Source organism: Amblyomma maculatum, chromosome 1 (assembly GCF_055883805.1).
Source record: "Amblyomma maculatum isolate TAMU_Amacu chromosome 1, ASM5588380v1, whole genome shotgun sequence".
Taxonomy (NCBI): Eukaryota; Metazoa; Arthropoda; class Arachnida; order Ixodida; family Ixodidae; genus Amblyomma; species Amblyomma maculatum.
Window position 1 is genome coordinate 43046585 of NC_139344.1, and position 22077 is coordinate 43068661.

Here is a 22077-nt window from a genome sequence, read left to right on the forward strand (position 1 = left end):
AATAAATTGCGTGTTTAGAGTTAACTTTTACTTTTGTTCACGTTAGGAAAGCACTGATGCAACGGCAAATAAGGGACGAAAGATGGAGGAACTACTCTGCTGCAATTTAATTACACATTATTGTTTTGAGCCCCTTTTTTATCCTCTCATTATGCTTTCCAATCGTTTTTTGATCAATATTTTTTTTTGTTTCTGCGTTACACAGATGATCGCAGGGTGTCTGCGATTCATCCTTCAGCTGATTACCTGAGGCAAAGTGAAAAGATTTACGCGTTGCTAAAACTTTCTAAGGGAAGGAACGAAGTGAGAAAGATGCGCTTCGTTTGTGGGCACAGTGTGCAGCGAATCCATCAACTATTATAACTGCATTAACCGTATGGCAGATTATACGAAGCATCGTCTCAGGGCATTTCCCTCATTTACAAGCCGCTAGTGTACACGCACAGAACGCTGACGACGAAAGCGTGTAGCTAGCTGTGGCTAGGATCCTTTATTGTACTCTTAAAAACATGGCTTCTGATGAGGTCGAATTCTGCAGAAACCCTCTCACACAAAACTAAATGGGACAAAATTTCGCTCGCATTGTCATTCCTTGTTCGCACAAGTGGAAGAGCTCATACTTTCGTTCCAGGGTGGTATTTGCAATTTGGAGTTAAATATTGTCATCTATGAACACAAAACTTTCAAATTTCATTTGTCTTCGAGCTGGTGAGACCTCCTAATGAGAAAAAGTTAAACTGATGAGTGGCGAACTCTTTCTTTTAACTTCGCGAGACCTGTATTAACACTGTAATTTGGTTTATGTAAATATTTACAGCTTATAATATGATCCTGCAATCAAAGAAGGAGAACACGAACAGAACATTATACTTCAGAAAAATCTATTTCCTACTCGGCCAAAACGGTGCTGACTATGAGGTCACTGCGCAACGTCTATATATTTTAGCGCATGATGAGCTGCATGCCGAAGGGAGCCCTCAGGTGATCTAGAATGAGCAAACAATTAGGCTCATTTTTAATGTGGTTACTATACTAACATACGCAACACAATTGTGGGTTGGCTACTGGTATGTAGCGCTACGAGTACCGTCTACCATTGTTGTCAATTGTAACCAGGCAGGCCACTGGTTTGACCACGCCCCATTTGCAGCAACGTTAACCCAAAGCTTTTGCGTTTAACTTGTCAAGTGTCACTATACCATTAGATATGGTGGCTGTGCAATGAGATACACAGGGTGCTTAACGGACATAAATTATTTAAGACATTTGAGGTAAGGCTGTTTGCAACCGAGCCCTTACTACACCACCCAAAACCATAAGGTCTCACAGATGAGGAAAACGGTTCCTATCTTCCACCTAAGAAGCGTAACAAACTCCCTTGCCATGTTACCTTTCGAAAAGAAGCAGCATTAGACATATCTCGCAAAGCTAATCCGAAAGATTTTGCTCGCTGTATCGTTTCTCTCCACTGGGGACAAGAACCTCACGTAGAACCGAAATCAAGGACGATGTCTTCTACAATCTTTTATTTGTACGTATTGTAGCTCCATAGGCGATGTAATACGCGTGGCGATATACGAAACAGGGCAAGTAGTTGCGTATATATGTTCATACATGAAGAAGAAGAACATGGATTTATTGATAGGAAAAGGCAGAGAGGTTGGCCCGAATAATTCAAATCTGGCCTGCTACTCTGCACTGGGGAAGGGGAAGGAAAGAAGAAAGAAGGTCATGATGGGTGACGATGTGGGAGAAGGCATATGAAATATATATACAGACACAGCAGCTTGCTTTACAAACGTGAATCAAGTCCACTGGCGCTCAAATAACGGCAAAGAGCGCGCACTGCCTGGATGCCCTTCCCCTTGTCCTGCCAAGCGCCCAGCAGCAGTTCCTCCGACAGAGGCCTCTTGTCTAAACGCTTCAAGGAAGCAGCTAGCACATTTCTTTCGTTCGCATACTCTGGGCGCACCAATAATACATGGTCCACAGTCTCTGGGATGCCACAAGTTAAACATTCCGGTGAGTCCATCTGTCCAATTAAATGTAAGTACTTGCGCGTGAAAGCCATGTTTAAACGAAGTCGATGTATCAAGCATGTCTGGTGACGCGGAATATCACGCGGAACAGTAAATTTAAATGTTCGATCAAGCTTTCTTAGACGCATGTGTCGGGCGTCTGGTTGAGCCCAGTAAGTCGCTGTAGCAATATTCATACAACTCTTTAGAAAACACGTCGTATCCGCTCTTGAAAAAGGCACAGCTGTTTGGAAGCCATTGATGAGAGCGCTTTTCGCTTCAACATCGGCCTGCTCATTCCCATGGAGGCCGCAGTGGGCAGGAATCCATTGAAACATTATCATGTGGCCTTGCAGCTGGGCAGATGTGATGAGCTCCGTAATGTTTAGTGCCAGGGACTGATAGGCAGTGTGGCGTAAGAAGTTTTCCAAAATTTGTAATGCAGTCTTCGAGTCCGTGAATATACACCATTTTTGAGGTGGTTCCCCACATATATAGCGAATAGATTCCCGAATGGCTACAAGTTCGGCGGCGGTTGATGTAGAGGTATGTCCCAAAAGGAAATGCAGAGTCGTTTTCTGAGCTGGTATGACCACAGCTGCAGCGGATGCCTGTGCTGACACAGATCCATCGGTGTATACGTGAATATAACTGGGATATTCTGACCAGATGTGTGCCAGAGTAAGTTGTTTGAGTCCACTAATTGGTACCATAGATTTTTTTAGTATTCCGGGAACACGAAGGTGCACCAAAGGTTTATCCATCGTCCATGGTGGTTGGGTGGGACGATATGGGAGGGCATATCCTGTCGGTACTTGCGACTGATGGCAGCGGAGTGCAGTTGTAAAACTGCAGTCCAGCCTCTCATCCAGAATCTTGCTGAGTGGGTGAAAACGGTGTCTTGTAAGTGCTCGTAAATATACACGAAGTGGTTCGTGTGACAAGTATATGGACATTGGGCGAGCGTGTGCCTCTTCAATTGTGCCTTTGTTAGAGGTGCATATGGGCAGTCCAAGACATATTTTCAGTGCCTGCGCTTGCACGCTCTCTAAAGTCCGCAAGCAGGAAATGCTCATACTAGAAAGTACTGGGAGACTGTACCGGATGTAGCCAACAAACAGAGCCTCGTAAAGCCGTATTAAGGAGCGCTCAGTTGGACCCCATTTGATGCCAGCTATGTAACGAAGTACATGGCAAAAATTAATTAGCCTCTTCTTCACCATAGCAATATGTTTCGACCAAGATAGTCGGTGGTCAATAATTACTCCCAGGAATCTGTGCCTGGAGACGTATGGTATTACGACTCCATGAAGGGTAATCGGGTAGCGGCTGACACATTTTCCCGTAAACGCTATCACTGCACACTTTTCTGCCGCTAAAAATAAACCTTGACGCCGTAAGTACATCGATGTTGATGACACAGCTCGTTGCAGTCTCGCACGTAGTTGTGGGCGCGTCGAACCAGAGGCCCAGATGCAGATGTCGTCAGCATATGCACTGATGTGGATGTTAGCTGGCAGTTCACTCACCAGGCCAATTAGCGCAACGTTAAATAAAGTTGGGCTGAGAACTCCTCCCTGTGGAACTCCACGACCGACCTGAAAGTGGGTAGTATCTCCTTCAGGCGTAGTCATGTAAACAGAGCGGCCGCTGAGATAGCTTACAATCCACAAGTACAGTCGGCCACCAACTCCCACGTCGTCAAGTCCGTCAAGAATAGCTTCATGGAGGACGTTGTCGTAAGCTCCCTTTATATCTAAAAATGCAGCAGCTACTAGTCGACGGTGACGCTTTTCGTGTTCTACTGTCGCCACAAGGTCGATGACGCTGTCAATGGAAGAGCGTCCGCGGCGAAATCCAGTCATCATATTCGGATAAAGATCATTACTCTCTAGATACCACTCAAGTCTTGCCAGCACCATGCCCTCCATAACTTTTCCAACACAGCTTGCTAGGGCAACTGGCCGGTATGAGGTAAGTTCGAGAGGAGGCTTTCCAGGCTTCAAAAGAGCAACCAGGCGGCTAATTTTCCAGTGTTCAGGAACAGTACTAGAAGCCCATATATCATTGAAGTAATTAAGTAGTGCAGTTCTACCATCCTTGCCTAGGTTCAATAAGGTTGAATATGTAATCCCGTCAGGACCAGGTGCAGATGAATGCCGACAAGAAGCAAGAGCGGCGTCTAATTCAGCTATTGTAAAGGGCACGTCGTATTGATCATTCGACGAAGGTGGTGCAAAAACCTCTGAAATTGGTAACTGTGCCTGGTTTGTGCCCACAACCATTTTACAAAAATCTTCAGCTACGTCAACTTCATTGCGGCGTTGGTAAAGGGCCAGGGCACGAAAAGGGTGCCTTTCTTGCGGAGGTGTGCGCAAGCTTCTCGCAACATGCCAGATACGCGACAGGGGCTTACGGGGATCCAGTGATGAGCAGAACTGTCTCCAACGTTGTCGTCCTAACCTCTCCAGGTGACGCAAAACTTGTCGTTTAGCTCGGCGAGAAAGTGCGAGATCTTGCGCGGATTTCGTTCTTCTGTACTTCCTTTCAGCCCGCCGACGGATCGCGCGAAGCCGCTCGAATTCCACGTCGATGCTGGACACTGACACCGGCACACTAACATAGCGAGTGTTCTCACTGAGAGAGGAAGTAATGAGTCCTTCTATTTGAGATGGTGACTGGAGGTCCACGCTGGAAGTCTCCACCGCTGCCCTAAAGGCGGGCCAGTCTGTGTATTGCACACGAGGTGAAGTGGCAGGTGCAAACCACTTGATGCATATGTACGTTGGTATGTGATCACTGCCATGTGTTTCCACATCACTACACCAAGAAACGGAGGGATGGAGGTTCCTGGAAACAAACGCAACATCCAAGCAGCTGCTGTAGGTTGTTCCGCGTAGAAACGTCGGTGAGCCGTCGTTTATATTGACGAGATCTTGCGTATGCATAAAGTCTGCCAGGTCTCTTCCTCTATTGCTCATTATTGCACTACCCCACTGAGGGTGGTGAGCATTAAAGTCCCCCACAATAATACGAGGAGCTGCACAACACTGGATTATTGAAAATAGATATGATTTGTCCAAGCCATCTCTCGGTGGAATATAAGCGCCAATTACAGAACATACTCGTCCTTTCAGGGTTAACGTCAAACAAATGTAGTGGTTCGTGTTGTGGGGCTGCAGAGCATGGCGGACGTGCGCAATGTCTTGGCGTACACATACCAGCACTTTGCTTGTTTCGTTAGCTTCTCTAGACCATAGCAGAACATATCCAGAAAGGCGGAAAGCAGCCGGCATGTTGGGCTCACAGATCACAATCACAGGAAAGCGGTACTTCTGTACCCGCTGTCGGAAGTCACTCAGCCGACCACGCAGGCCTCGAGCATTCCATTGCATCACAACACTGCGGCGCAAGTGCATCGTCACAGAGGTGGGGTTAGTTTGTTGCGCCATTGTGAATTATTGCAATGCCGCCAAGAGCGGCTCAAATGCGTCCAAAAACTGAACAGCAAACTTTGCTGTTTGTGTGTTGATGCTGGAGAGCAGCACCCGCATTGAACGAACCAGCTGTTTCAGCATTTCTTTTACCTGCTGGCTGTCGGGGTTGTCGGAATTTTCAGTACGTGTGGCAACCAAACTGGGATTATGCCTGGCGTTGGCCTTTGATGGTAGAGCTGGCCACTCAGCATCAGAGGCGGTAGGTAATACAACAGCCTCTGTCGGATCCTTGGCCTGTGACACTGTCTGCGACATTACAGCAAGAGTACTCTTAGCGGGATTAGACTCAATCTGTTGTGGCACCTGAGCTGACGTTAACTCTGAAGTTGACTTATCCAGGCTAGGCTTGCCTTCCGATTCCTTGTGTCGGCGTCGGGAACGGTGCTTGCGACGACGAATAGACGCGGCCGCTTCTTGATGAGTCGAGTTATCTCTCACCATCTTTTTTAGTATACGCTTTTCATCCCGAATTTTAGGGCAGTCCTTAGTCGTCGATTCATGGGCACCCGAGCAGTTCGCACACTTGACAGTCTCCGTCTCGCATGCTTCATGAGGATGCGTACCGCCGCATCGACGGCAGGAGACCTCGTTTCGACAAACGGCGCTCACATGTCCGATCTTGTGGCATTTGTGGCACTGAACAGGTCTTGGAACATACATCCGAACTGGGTGTCTCACATAGCCCACTTTAACGTGTGATGGGAGGGATTCAGTTTCAAAGACTAATTTAATGCACTTTGAGCGGCCGAATCGATGAACATCCACAATGCGTGCCGTAGATTTGATCAGCGTGCAGAGATCGCTTTCACTTATCTCGGGGTCAACGTCGCTGATTACACCTGCAGTAGTCTTTTTCCCATGTGCAAGAAAGGAACGGACCGGCATGTTGCCTAGCGCACCAATTCCTTTCAGCTTGTCCACTGTAGCCTGGGATTTGACATCCACGGTCAGGACATTCTTCCAGGGATTAATTCTGACTTCGTCAACTTCACCAGGAACCAGCTGGTCGAAAAACTGCGTCAGGTGCTGTCTGTTTATCACATTCAGATTCGCCGTAGCCGTTGTTGGTACGAAGGCCACGGAAAAGATCCCTTGCTTTTCAGCATTCTTCTTTGGTGTCTCACTCATTACTGATGTTCGGCGCAGCTTCCTTTTCAGGCGGCGCGACTGTACAGGCGTGTAGCCGTTGTCGGAATCCATCTCAGTCACGGTGGAGTCATCTGCCGAGTCTGGAAGCTCCACGTCCGCGACGTCAAGGTGACCCGTCGAGTACGCTGTAGACTGTTCGATGGTGGCGGGTGGGCGCAAGGGTCGTGCGCCCGCCATCCCGAAGGATGTCGAGATCACAAATAGTTCACAGCGATATAAAATCCAGAAAAGTGGAAGAGCGCTAGCTTCAGACGTACGGAAACCTCCACTTCTTCTTCCTTCCTCCTTAGCTTCTCATACATGAACACATACATACACGTACATACAAACACACAAGCTGCAATATAAAATGAGCAAGCCATAGGTGTCAGTGACATTTATTAGCAGTCAAAAATTGTATAAATGAAAGTGAATGAACTGCACCGAGCAGGGACTGCTCCTGTCTCGATACGAGAACTTCTATATGTCAGCTGATTGGCTCTGGAGGTTGTTGGTTTCTCTACATTGATTGCTGCCCCTCGATTTTATTCATTCCTAGCGGTCTGGCACCGAGACGTCAGCAGTGAAGTTCCATCGAGTGAAGAGGTCCTCAGCAGGGTCATACACCAAGAGGCAACGTCGCCTATCTGCGCCACCGCTGACTTCCAGTTCCGGTAGAAGCATGCAGAGCGCTGGTCCCACGTTCCCGCGCTTCATTACTCCCACTCTGAATCTTCGAACCGGTTGGTACACGCCACAAAGCAAGATCAGAACTGGGCAGCCGTCCAGGGGAAGGGCGGGCCTGCCCTTACCGAGCGTCTCGTCGACCTCAACGCCACCGAAACGGACGAGGTCTCGAAGCCTTTTCTCAAAGGCAGAAAAGCCAGACAATTCAGGGTAATTAGACTCTTTCTGCGGTTAGCAAGCCGATTAAAGCTTGCCACTGCTTTGACCAAGCCCAATCGCACATTTATCAAAATATGTTGCATCTAACTTGCGAAATTTTGCTCCACCAATCTATGAGATTAGGGCTGAAGATGAGACTGGCAAAGTTCAGCGCGCCCCTTTTCTGACTGAAGACCCGTTTCTCACCTATTGAATTAAATCGAATCAAATCAAATTTTTATTTCCACCATGCACATTCCACAGATGGAGGACGACGGAAAAAAAGTTGCGAAGAGGTGGCTTGACGAGTCTGTAGGCCTAGTCAATGAGTGCTGTTTGGGCAACAACAATGAAATACAGTCAAGCAAATAAAAAACACTTGATCAGTGCAGAACAAAAAGTAAGACAAGGGAGTCCGAGAAACAAAATCCCAGGATAAGCAAAATCATTTTTCATCTTCTGTAAACATAGATCGAAGCTTCGCAGTGGAGCAGATAAATAAGTCAAAGTTAGTAGACAGATAATGGTTTAACAGTGGTGGTAAAGAATAACAAGCGTTCCATGCCAGAGCTTAAACGGGGTGCAACGACTTTCCAATATTCTCTGTGTCTGGTAGCGTAATATTGCTCATTCTTTTTTAAATGCTCAGAGTATCAAGGTTATGTATATTATACCTGACTTCATATTTGAACCTAGTACTCAAACGATAGAGGTATAGATGGTAAGCCGTAATAACATGCGCTCTGTGAAAAAAAACAAAAAAAAAAAAACCTGCAGTTGTTGCGTTGTAACCAGTGTTGTACACGTGGCGCAGGCATCGTTTCTGTATAACGTAAACTTTTTGTAGGTTGGAGGATGTGGTTGTACCCCAGACAAGTTGGCAATAGTTAACGTGTGAGTATAAAAGGGAATTATATACCAATAGTTTAAGTTTTGAAAAAAGAATGTATCTGAGACGACCGATTATTCAAGTTATTCGAGCTAGATTTGTCACTAGTAAGTTCACATGAGGTTCCCAGGACATGTGCGCAGTAAATGCAACACCAAGGCATTTGAAATGTTTAACTATGTCAACAGAACGAGAGTTAAAATAATATCGGCATGAGGCAGGATTGGCTTATTCTTTGCCCGAAAGATAACCGCTTTTGTTTTATTCTCGTTAACCCTCATAGAATTATATGAGGATCATTGTTCTAGCTGAACTATTGTGTCATTACAATTAGAGATAAGGTGATCAATGTCCCTCGCCAATATCTATACGTGCGTGCCTACCCTGCGCCAAGCGACGCTGCTTTCGAAACAAAAAAAAAAATTATTTCGAAGCATCTGCGCCTCTTGTGCTAAGAAACGTTTCTGTTTATGCCTGGAGAGAAGTTCTGTAAGTTTCCAGCCTATTCCCTAACTGTTTTTACCGGGCAGTGTTCTTATCAGCTTCCTTCTCCTTGGCAGCACCAGTGCGGCTACGGTGGGCGGCTCTACTGTGATTAAGGTAAATGAAAACTGGAAAGAGCATGGTATGAGAAATAGTAATTGCCCACACTCCTCAACTAGCGGGCCGATCGTTAGCGAATTCAAGGACGTGGATGTCACCATGAACTACTGGAAGCCTCTTTTTCATATTAGAACCTTTGGTGGGTCTTCTGCTACTGCGAAAACTGCTCACTCTAGAGAACGTAGGAAATTATTCGGCATCTTCAGTCGTAAAGGTTCTTCCGATGAGAGGCACTCGACCTCGTTTATTCTTTGTATCTTCGCAGATTGCGCTGCCAATTTAAACTATTCTAATCTGTTGATGAAAAAAAATAAAATGTTTATAAGTCCAGGTCATTCACAGATAATGACTACATTGGAGGTCCTCAAGAACGTTCTCATGTTCCATGCTTGGATTTATAGGAGAGAGGCGAAAGCGCAAATGCAAACATTATATATAAACATCTTCCATGAACTTGCAGCGAAAATTAAGCTCACTTTTCCGAGTTTTTGTAATAAACCATGAAATTGTTTATTGAAACATACGTCACCTTATTACGCTTATACTGTATTCCTCATAACCGATTTTCCTTTTGGACATTGCACTACATATATCATATATGCCATAATTATACGTGGACGTTTTTCGTCTTAGTCAGGTTCTCAATGACCTAACTTTAATAAAATAATTGAGATAATCTGAGAAAGAACACTGAGTGACTGCGTAGAGATCCTAGCAACGTTTACTCCCTTTCTAGGGCTGCGATGACGGAAGGGTAACTTCTTGAAACTCGTAAAAGTTAAAATGGAGCAAAGCAGATATATCGGCAACAGCGCGCTTAGTGGCTCGCCATGAGCTGGCCGCAGCTTTTCTGTCATTTCCTGTAAGAACAGAATTCCGGCAGTATAGTACAGGTGAATAGGTTTTGTAAGCTTGGCCACCCTGCGTTTAAGATCCCATGCACATGAAATATCTTGTCTAAACTTCTGACCTTGAAATTACAACAAAACGTGCAAGAACTTCGGGCGTTAGTTCTTACGCTGTTCGTCGCGTCAACGAAGAGCAACCACAACTACTAAGAGCCTGAAACGAGTAATCAAGTTTCAATGCAGAAATGCAACGCGCGATGAAGGCGATCTGTCCTCGAAGGGTAGTGCTCTACTACGCTGCCCTTCGCTTCCATCTCTATCCGACCGCGAGAAACATCTGAAAACAGCCTTCGTCTTCGTTATTGTGTCTGGGGGCGCAATCAGCGGCACCCCATGTTGCCGGAATATTGGTAATTGTACTCGGAAACACAGCAAGCGCCGCGAAAACCAATGCAGACGTGACAAAGGTTTTTGCATACGCCACGAAAGTCACTCCTGACGCCAGCGCCACCGCATATCCACTGAAGTAATGGGCTGACGCTGGTGCATAAGCTCCACGCAGAGCCTTTATCACAAATGCAATCTCTATGAGTTTCTTGCATTAGAGTAATCTTAACGTTTTAGGCTCCTTTAAGATAATATTGTCGTCCTTCCAAGCATCACAGAAGATCAAGGTATTGAGGCTTTGTACACACAGGGCGGCGAGCTTCTCTAAACAAATCTCCCCATCTTCCCGGCTGTCCATGAACAGTGCTGCAGACATCTAATCCTTGTCCGCTGCTTTTGTCCTTCGCATTGCTTCCAAGGTTTAGTTTACATTCGCTTTCGTTACCGGCGCACAGCCCAGTTCATCTACTCCGCATTCTCGTTATTAGAGTCCCGGTTACTTCGGTTGCTGCATAGATCAGTGTATAACACCTCGGCTACGTTAACTACCTTATTTATATTAGCAATGACTTTGCCCTGCTCGTGCTGTAGCGCATAATTTTCATTCCTTCTTATGCCTCAACATTTATCCGCCTGGTGCTTGCAGGACTAGCAAAGCGAAAATAACGAATAGAACTACGGGGGCGCAAGACGAAACCTCCGCTTTTTTCTGGACATTTTTTAGTTGTTAGTTTTCCTGTGAACGCTATGAAAGATTGACTAATCAAATAGCGCATCAAAAGATGCTTTTAACTAGAATCTTCAGTTTAGACTTTTAGGCATTAGGTTTAGATAAACCAGTTTATAATTAAAAAAACAGCATATTTGAGCAGGACATTTGAATTTTCTGTTGTTGTTTCTTTTGTCTTTAAAAGAAAAATGAAGCATTGCTTTTTCCCGTCTGGTGGCTCTTCAGACGCAGGAGTTTTACTCTCGCATGTTCTTGTAGATTGATTCTGGACATATAGGGAAATATTAGTGTTGCAGGGAGTTTATGGTGCCCCTAACACGAACATGCTGTTTATCACGAAAAGCTGAGGGTTGATGAATGAAGCATAAGTGGCGGTAATAGATGTAATATTCTTTGGGGAATGTAGTGCAGACGCTGGATCAGCAGATCACTGCACCACACAGTGACTTCATCAGCGTACAATAAGAACCTAATGTCTCCGGAAGAACGTTATTTATTTGTCATGAGATAGGAATCGAGGCGATAGTAAATAAATCTGGTGTGGCCACTGATGAATGCTGCGGCCACGGACGAATGAGTACGAAGGCGCCACCACTGAGGCATTCCGGAGATGGACTGCCTTCAAGAAAGGATTTTACAACAAAGCGCTCTTCGTTCGGAACAACAATTGGTAGTTACCATTATTAGGGACAAGGAGGGTGCAGTGTGGGCCAGAGAAAAAACTCGAGTTAATCGCTTTTTGAAGAAATCAAGAAGAAGAAATGACCACGGACAGGGCATGTTGAGCGGAGGGAGGATACCAGATGGTCGCTGAGGGTAATATTAGATTTCAAGGGAAGGCAGGTGTAGCCGGGGGTTGGCTGAAAGCCAGATGGGCGAATAAGATTATGAAGGTTGTGGGGGTCAAGTGGATGCAGGTAACCCAGAACCGGGTTAATTGGAGGAATATGGGGAGGCCCATGCCCTGCAATTGGTATAGTCCGGCTGTTTCTGCTGCTGCTACTGATGATGATGATGATAATTGTGCTCTTCGTGCATGCCATTGTCTAAAAGCGCTAAAAGGTTGTAATTACAGTAGACGACATCTGTTTACTTATTACACGTGAACCATTTATCCTCATTGTCCTCTATTTTTGCGTTTCTTCTAACATTCATTTATTTGCAGACGCGTTCACGTAACAAGGCATCTAACTTGGTCTTTTCACATCACTTTCGTAATTAACAATGCCAACCGCGCTCTCGGCTACCTTCGTCGCAACTTTTTTTCTGCTCCCATCACACTTAAACTTCTGCTCTACAAATCTCTAGTTCGCAGTAAGTTGGAATATGCTGCATCCATCATTGATCATCAGCGTTTTTGTTCAGCGTCAGCTAATATTGTATGATTAGAATTGTAACACCCTGTACATAACTGCATATCTACTGCACTCTATATATATCTATTGTATTCTACCACTCCCCTCTTAAATGCCTCGGGCCTTGAGGGTAAAATAAATGAAATGAATTATGTGGTATACTATATGCAGTGATTCGTTTAACGCCTTTATTTACATGTTACACGCGAAAACTTTATCCCTGCAGTATGTGATATACTGCAGTGCGCTTGCCGTTCAGGTCACAATCCAGCGGAAGCGATGTGTCCAGTCTTCGCTGGATATCCGCTTCTTCGAGTAAGGGGAACTCGCCCGACGTCAGTGCCACGAAGCAAGAGACAGTCCGCGAGCGGACTGTCTTTCAGGTCAAGCAGTTCCCGGCAGGGGAAAGAGAAGGTATGGCAGCTGTAGTCAGGTGACAATGAGATGCCCACTTACTTTCATGCCCTCCCGTCTGTCACACTGAACTGCCGTTGGGACATGCTCCAGTGTGTCGCTTGTTTCTCTAGATCAGAAATATTGTAGAAAGCCTCTGAACCATCTTCTTGGTTCAGTTGCGTCCGTGGCGCACGTAACTATGGCAGTGACTGTACCACACGGCATGACATAATCTGATGGCACTGATAAGCAATGTGAGCCCCTAATCCAGTTGTGAGAATTCTGAATAATACCTTCGAAATTTGAAAATCATATTCAGAGGCACACAATTATAGTTCACACTTGACATCCGCCTTTAAGAGTATGACGCGATAGCGTAGCCTACCACCCCACGTATAAAGCCCCGCTTTAATCAAACCGTAGCGTGCCTACGTGGTCTAGGGGTAACGCGAATAAGATGTTAAGGCAGGCTGATTCTGATATCACCCTCCCATGTGAAAAAATAGGACCTTGTTAACAGTTCCTGCCAAATATAACATCAGGCAAACACATCGTCCAGTCAGTGCGCATAGCCATGTGAGCTGCCAGCGCTATTCTTGTGATTTTTTGCTGACAACGCCAGCGTCGACGCCTCGGAGAAACGTATGCTTCCAATGGGTCCGCAGTTTACAAAGAATGGTTGTTTATCGAAGGAGTCTGAGCAATGGTGCTATCATCCCAAAACTTCGAAATATCCGAAAACACCAGTACGCTTCGTGTTTTAGTATTGCGTGCACTCGCTAAACAAGGCTAGTTCAAGAATTCGCATTCTTTGGTAACTCCAGCACATGATCAATATAGCGCAGTACCGTAGTAGATAACACAAGTGATTTCACGAATTTTTAGATCCCGCTTCCTTCTTAGATTAGATTATTTGTCGACGATTGTATAGCTTGCAAAATTGAATTGCCGTGATACGGAAATTCTGCAGGAAGATTTAAACAACAACAACCTAGTCTTGGGAGCTACAGTTAAATACTGAGAAATGTTATCATCTAACATTTTCGATAAAAAAAGGGTAATAGCTTTCGTTCGAAATTGAAAATAGTATGCTGAAACTAAAGGCCGAACTAAAATACCTAAGTGTTACTTTCTGAGATCTCACATGCCATCAACACGTAAATAAGAGAAATCCTTAACTTAGTAAACCATACACCTCGTAATGCTGCCCATAAATTAAAACTTCCAACTTATAAGGCTCTGGTAAGGCCGCACTTGGAGCACGCTCGTCGTATGGAATCCCAATCAACGCAATTTCATCTACAAGATCGGTAGCTGTTATTAAAAACGTTTACAAAACCGGGAAGCCAAGTTCATATTAAAGCCATATTCAAGAGACGCGCAAACATCACTGAAATGAAAACCACAGTCGGACTAAAACTTTTGGCGGAAAGGCAAAAAAGTAGGATAAATCTGATGCACTCCATATATTATACAATGACAAAAAGTGAGAGGCAAAATATATTCAAGCCCTGTCAGCTGGAAGGGACCACGAAAATAAGATTCGCAAAATTAAGTGCAACACAAATTACATGAAATTCCTCTCTTTTTTTTTTCCTAAAAACAATCACTGAACGGAATAAGCTTCCGGCGCATGTGGCGGGCGCTAGTAGCAACACGTTTGTTTCCTCACTGAACGAGATCTAGTCCCACGCACTGTAGTTGTTTGTTTCTGTATCTGTTCACAAGATCTGTTTGCACTTTTTTTGCATACCTTGATGCTGTCTGTGAAATTTATTCCCCTGCTGTAACGCCTTGGGACTGCAGGGTGCATAGTAAATAAATAAATAAATAGAATCGTTGAGCCCATCAGTTGAACACCAAAGCCACTTAGCCAGCGTAACAAGACTCATGTGAAGGTTATGCTTTTGAGCCGAGTTCGCGAATAAGACCACTCGCAAGCCCGACATGTGCGCCTTTTCTGGGCATAAATTCACTCCGAGGGCCACGCCGAGGTAGTGCAACGGTTAGGGCTCTCGACTTCTGAGCCCAAGGATGCAGGAATGAATGCCATATGCAAGGCTTCCGTTTGTTGTGCGATGTCAGTGCACGTTAAAGAACCCCAGATGGTCAAATTTCCGGAACCCTCCACTACGGCGTCTCTCATAGCCTGAGTCGCTTTGGGACATTAAATCCCACAAACCAAAAAGAAAAAGGGATAATCTATTTTATGCGTTCAAACTTAGCCTGTAAACAGTTCTGCCAGGGCTCAGTGCATGTTACGTACCAACTGTATATTTTTACATGAGTACACTTTTTTTATACTTTTCAGGTCACATTGGTGACACGTCAAGACATGAGCTCGGAGAAACGTATGTTTCCAAGGGGTCTGCAGTTTGCAAAGAATCGTTTTTCTTCATAGTGCCTAGGTAGAAAAGTACCGTATGACATCTGCCAGAGGGCTCTGAGTATGGGTGCGAATATCCGAAAACTTCCAATGGTGATGCAAATATCTAATGCTCGAGCGAATCAGTTACTGTATATTCAAAATTATTCGAAATGAGTCGACTATGTACTAAGGATTATGAATTCTTTTTCAACATAAGAATGCTTGAAGCACATCATAATAATATTCGTTGATGAATGTTCCAAGAACAAGACCAACGCAAACAGCACGTATAATTCTGCAATGATTGGTGCGGACGGTAAGAACAGATCAGCTCTTCACCACCGAGAGCATCACAAGGCCGGTGCATCGCCTTCTTTCCATGCAGCGAACGTCATGACAACAGGATTCGCCGTGATGGGCAGATGAACCAACGAGCCCACATCTGACTGAAGTCACATGGTGTCACCTCACTATGTTACTCATTCGCGTGCGCACAAACCCATTTGCATACCCATCATTGCCCATACGGTAATCGTGACGTTCGTCGCTGAGAAAGAAGGTGATGCGCCGCTTTTGTTAACCGCTGGGGGGTGACAATTAGCTCAGTTAAGTGATTCGTTCTTGTGCCTGTGTTCATAATGCTCTTGCATGGCTTATATTGGGGCTGCATGGACAACATGGCTAGCTCAGAGAGGTCTAATCTCTTATTTTATAGCTTTTTTTTTCTTGCACCTCCTCTTTCTCGTAAGCAAATGTTTGCCATCTCATCTCCTGAGATGGGGATCTTGTATACACTCGGTCATCATTGATGGGAAAAATTATTTTAGTGCAAATGTACTATTTCACGAGGTCTACCCGGGCCTTCAGGATGAGCGCCACAGACACAGCGCCTTTCTTTCCTTGTAAACCAATTTCTAATGAAAGCATTAGTAGGGTATGTAAAAATGATAAATCGTGATGATGGTAATTACCAACATGGTAATAAAATAATATTTCATGATAATTAGTGGGATAAAAGAATAAAAGAAAAACTAAAAATAACAAAAATAAATAAATAAATAATATAGCATCTTGCTGCGCCTCATGGTTGCCTGCATAGGCGCACTGCGCAATCTACGGCGCGTCAGACCACACTGGGATAAGCGTAACCAAATCGAAATTTAAAGAAAAAAAAAGTAAATAGCGACCAACAGCTTAAATTTATTAAACCGTGTTTTCCCGCGTCTCACTCGGTGTAACCTTATTTGAAACCCTAGTAATTTTTTTTCTTTGGGTTAACTTGAGGCTCATAGTTTACATACCAAGGTTATAGCACTTTAATAGTGATTTTTGGTGTAGATTTATCTGCGCATTTTACAATCCCGGATGCACTGTTTTGCAGTATTACTCGTTTGGCACAACTGTTCTGAAGAGTAGCGAAAGTTAAAGTTCTGTTATTATTAGATTCGGTATACAGCGAAGCTACACTATGCGCATTCGGTTCGTGGCAGAGCTACGCTATTCATATCTAAGTTTGGAAATATAATAAGATATTATTCGCGCTCCTGGGATTATTCGCGCTCCTGGGATGGATGACTCTGAGGACTTCATATTTTGTTTGGCTCAAACATCCTACAAACCGTCTCTCGGGCAAGCAGGTATTTTTTGTTTCGCGTCATTATGTTTTTGAGCGTGATTGTAGACCAGGTTGAGAAATGACTGGCCCTTTTATCGAGCTCTCATAAAATCAGCTTAGTGAGCTGACAGTTTACACATAGTGCATAGTAAACTACAGATTTTACGATTTGTGACCGATGGCAATTACTGTGTTCAGAATACTTAACCTTAAGTTAGAATCACCCGATCGCATTCAGGTTTAGAGTTTATAAATAGATTATAGATGTTTTAATACCCTCTACCCCATATCTGTGTCCAGGGTGTACAGGCGAATACAGACTGTGCTGGTGGTAGGCGTGGCCTACACTTGTCTCGTGGCTACCGAGTGCAGCTTCAGAAGTACAGCCAGGCTCATCATCGACGACGTCTACGCCGCGTAAGACACCGCATTCAATATTTCACAACCCATGCATGTGAACCAAATGAGCATGCACCCTCTGCGGCCTTTTTAAAGATTCTTCAAAGAAGCTTGCTCCTTCCCTACAGGCTCAATAACACTGGAAATACAGCCATGCATTGCTGATAAGCCTTGCAGTCACTATCAGGGTGTTATCCTCCTGCGCATTTACCATCTACCAGTCCGATATAAAAGGAAGTGCAGTATTGTCCATCCCAAACTCCTTGAAAACCTGCTTCTGACAGTAAACCTTCACTTATGAAAGCATTTTCTGCCGTTCGGCGCCATAACAGCACACATTTGAAGAAGAGAGCAACTGTGTACAAGTAACGACGGATATTGTATGAGCAATAAATTAAGAATAAACTGAGAACGAATTTGTTTGGCCATGGAAGGAAATTATAAATGTTAGCTATTTGATAATGGGGGTTGAGAATATATTTTACTTCGGATCATAGTTCTAGCTCCTGGCAGAATGAGACTACGGTATACCCTACAACCCAGCTTAGAGAATAATAATTACGACCATTATTTTCTGGACCAAAATACGAAATAGTATACCATCTCTCGTTTATTCCTCCATCTTTAATTCAGTGGACACTTCACCTGCGTAGATGGGCCTTACAACGTTATATGCCAACTACGTATTTTAAATTTTTACTTTATTTTGAAAAGGCAAGAACTCTCTTTTTGTGTGTGTGTGTTTTCTCTTTCCACTGTCGCACATGCAGCCAGAAGAAACCGAGCCCGCTCAACATGTCCTCGTACCTGGTCATCCTTTTCGCCGTGCCTCTGATTTCGATCGTGGTGTTTTGTGTCTTCATCTACCGTTTCTACCTCACCGACAAGTGCGTTAGGAACACCGCTTTAGAGGGTAGAAGATTTTGTAACCCTTCTGTTAAGGGGCCTAGCTCCACTGTCACTTGAATTACACCATGAACAGGACATGCTTCCTTGGCCTGCAACAAGGTACCAACTCTCCTGAGACCGTATTCGGAGCTTGCGTCGTTATCGAAAGTGTCGCTATCTCACGTGACCTCGAGTCATCTGATTGGCGGAAACGCCGGAACATGATGTTGCCACCTCTTCCTGTTCCGCAGTGGCAACACCCGGTTCCGGCGTTTCGACCAATCAGATGACTCGAGGTCACGTGAGATAGCAACACTTCAATAATGACGCAAACCCTGAATATGGGCCCTGTGCTCGCAGAATTTGTCTCAAATGAAGGCACACCACTCCTTCCCTCATGCATAGTTCGAGGATCTACTACGAATCTTAAGCGATTCCACATACACCCTAAAATATGTGGTAGAAATGCTATAAAATTACAGCACGTGATAAAATTTTATATAAATTTAGCATTGAAGGGGCGAGCTAGAATCTCTATAAAGTCACCAATTTTGTTGCAACTTTCTTCTCTCACTAGTCGAGGCTTTTATAGAAAACATTGTCACATGTTCGGTGGCTCGGAGGTGGCAATAAGAAGGCAAGGAGCTTTTAAAAATGACAGGGGGCTAGCCCAAAGGAAACGGCTCGAACTACACAGACGCGCAAGCGCGAGTGACACTTGTCGTCCTTTGTTCTTCAGTCATGCTAGGTGGCATTACCCCCCCCCCCCCCTTTCCTCCCGCTTCCGAAAAAAAAAAGAATGAAGAAAAATGAAGAACGCGAGAATGAACAGTACGGAAATCAAGACAGGCAAAAAACAAGACATGCTGACATCGGTGGCCGTGCGTTAACAAAATAGTACGGCTTAAGCTGCACAATGTGCGCCAAGTCGAAGCTGGGCTTTTGACGTTTTGGTTGTGTCGACTCCGGAGCCATCTGTAATCACTTCATAGCTTGATGTCACGGACACTGCGTAACACTTTGTAGGGCTCAAAGTAACGATGAAGAAGTTTCTCAAACAAGCCTTGGAGGCGGACTGGTGTCCACACCCAGATTTGGTCGCCCAGTTGATAGCCAACATAGATCAAAGAAAAACATACGTAGATTTGGTTTATTGTCCCACTTGATTCATTTAGTGCGAGTTAGCTTCGATAACGCCTAAGCGAGCTCTTAAACTTAAGCGACCTCTGGGAATTAAAGAAAGGGAACTGCAAAATAATAATGCATTTGGAAGTGCAAAAACGTTGATCTTAAAGATCTTACTTATGAATGCGTGATCCAATACACGTAAATCAACCGCCTTACTAAAATGAGGACATTTTGCTCCCTCAATGTTATGCTACGGGCACGGCGCCTATTTTCCCATTGCTTATACACGACATTTCTTTCTCAAAGCATAGCCTTATCGATTTTATAACATATAAAAGCAATTTAATGTAACCGTTTTTAAGCACTGAAATTTTATAGTTGCTAATAATTCATCCTACGTCATTGCATCTTCTGTGAGGAGACTTCTGTATCACTGAAAACGTGTAGAGCAGCTCCGCAGCCCTGACTGCTGCCCCTCCGACGCCGACAATGAACACTGCATTTAACAAAACTTGAAGTTGGGCTAGATGGTGCATTGCAACTCGACTGAAGATAAAGCGCACAGGAAGACGCACACAAGAGAAGAAGACACAGGACACGCGCTAACTCTCATCTGGTTTATTTGCAGCAATAACAGCAAATATATGCTGAAAAGGGGTCATGCGCAGTACATATCAATAAAATAAAGACAGAGTCAAAATAAGGAATATTACAAAATATGATCAAGGAATATCACAAAACACGATCAAGAAAACTGATCTCTGCCTTCCAGAGCCGCACCGACGTATCGCTGACACACCTATCTCCCCTTTTCCCGATATGGAATGCCACCAAAAGCTCTCGCGCTGTCTTATCACGGCCTCTGCGCAGAATCTTAATGTTATCCAGTCGCGGCCCGCACGCAGTGCAGTTCGCGCAATGCGCTGCCAAATTTGACCCTCCACCCCTGCTCGATCATTGATACAGCGCCCGGTCTGGCCAATGTAGGCCTTCCCACAGGTCAGCGGGATCTCATATACGACCCCCATGCAGCAGTCGACAAACCGCTTAGCATGTTTTTTCTCACAACCGCTCGGTTTTCCAACAGGCGAAATGCGTGAGCACAGCTCCGCCGTCTTCTTCGGAGCGGAGAACACCGCCGGCACGCCATGTCTGTTCGCCACTTTCTTCACGTGGTGCGCAACCTTATGCATATACGGTACCACAACAGGTTTAGCCGTATTTCTCACCGGAGCAGTTTTTTTCCCAAACATGGCTCGCTTGGTTTTCTGGAGCAGGGCTTCCGTCACTGACATAATGACCGCGCAGGGGTAACCAGCAGGCAGCAACCGCTGTATTTGCCTATTAAAACTCGACTGCACAGCATGCGGGCACGACTTCGTGAGGGCAGACCCTAAGCATTGGCTAGCGATAGCTCTTTTAACAGTTTTAGAATGTGCCGAAGAGTAGGGCAAAAGTTGTTTCTGTGCCCGCGGAGCGTACAACCAACAAACATGACCATTCCCTAAAGTAACGTTAATATCTAAAACCTGCAATGAACCCTGCGAAGGAAGTTCATGAGTGAAAACCAGACCTCTCCCATTCTGCCGAAAGTCGTCCAAAATCCCACCCACCGCGCCAGTGTACGTCGAGTTTGGAAGCTTGTTAATAATAATCAGAAAATCATCCACGTACCGAAATACCTTTAGCACACCTTTCCCATTAAAGCTCTGCTCAAGGGCGCGGTCAACAAAAGCTAAAAACACATTACAAAGAACCGGGGCAACACAAGAACCAATGCATATCCCTTGTTTCTGGCGATAAAATCTGTTCTCAAAAGAGATAAACGTAACACCAATATAAAACTCAAGCACACGTATAAAATTATCCACTGTTAGACCACTAGAGTTCTGAAATCGCACAACCCCACTTTCTTCAATAGCATCTCTAACAGCAACAAACAGGGCAGCATGAGGCACCGAATAAAATAAATCTTCCATGTCTACAGAGAATACATAGCCAATCGACGCATTATCCTCGAGAAAGCTCACTACTTCATTCGAATTCTTCGTTAAAAAGGGGTCTTGAATCTGCAGTGAATTTAAATGCTTTTGAAGGTACTTGCTTAATACATGCTGCCAAGTACCATTTTCACTAACAACTGACCTAAAAGGCATATTCAGCTTATGTGTTTTAGCCGTAAAAAACACTGAGAGAGCATTGCACCTAGTACTAACAATATCATTTGCTAACCTGTCTAGAACCAAGTCTTTGCACAAGGCAGCCGCTTTACCCTTCACTCTAGTGGCGCTGGACTTTACTTCCTCGAAATTCTTGGCGATCGCATCTTGCGCTCTCCTGTGGTATTCCTCTTCAGTCAACACCACGAAGCCTCCTTCCTTGTCCGACTGAAGCAGTCGTAACTTATTGTGCTGGAAGAAGGATACAACCTTCCCCCACCCATCCTTGGAACGGCCTGCATAGGTCCTGACAGTTTTCATCAGCGCGTCCACACCATCAAGTAGGCATCTTTGTTGGTCTTTTCCTGCAGCCTTCCTAGCTATTTGCCGATTCAGCGCGAGCAATTCATGGCCCGGTACACTTGGTTCCTGACAGAATTTGGGACCCTTGCTTAAAATATTGGAAATGTCCCCCGGCAACACCGCATCTCCAACCACTCAGTAGCCCGACGAACACTGCTCTGCCTGCCCTCAGTCGAATGCAAGGCTTGGTTCAAGGTTTGGGCCCAGAGGAATTCCGTCAGATTAGCCGAACACTACAGAACGAACACTACATTATATTTCACTTCGTCGTCATCACTACCTACACCTTACTTGCCTTACCGGGCCTACGTGGTTGCCAAACCCCAGCGAGGACCTGTAGTGATCCGTGGCCTTGCTGACAATCGATATATTGGACGCCACTGTATTCATACTGTCAATTAAAGTATCCCCCCCCTCTTGT

General features: G+C 44.9%; 1 protein-coding gene across 1 annotated transcript; it reads right to left on the reverse strand.

Moving 5' to 3' along the window:
• Nucleotides 1–7198: 7198 nt before the first annotated feature.
• On the reverse strand, nucleotides 7199–22046 carry LOC146202225 (uncharacterized). The gene is made up of 3 exons (XM_084600476.1): nucleotides 21974–22046; nucleotides 20817–21790; nucleotides 7199–7555 (listed from the first exon to the last, which is right to left on the reverse strand). Exons 1-3 carry the CDS (start codon nucleotides 22044–22046, stop codon nucleotides 7199–7201), a joined length of 1404 nt encoding a protein of 467 aa, XP_084456602.1.
• Nucleotides 22047–22077: the final 31 nt, after the last annotated feature.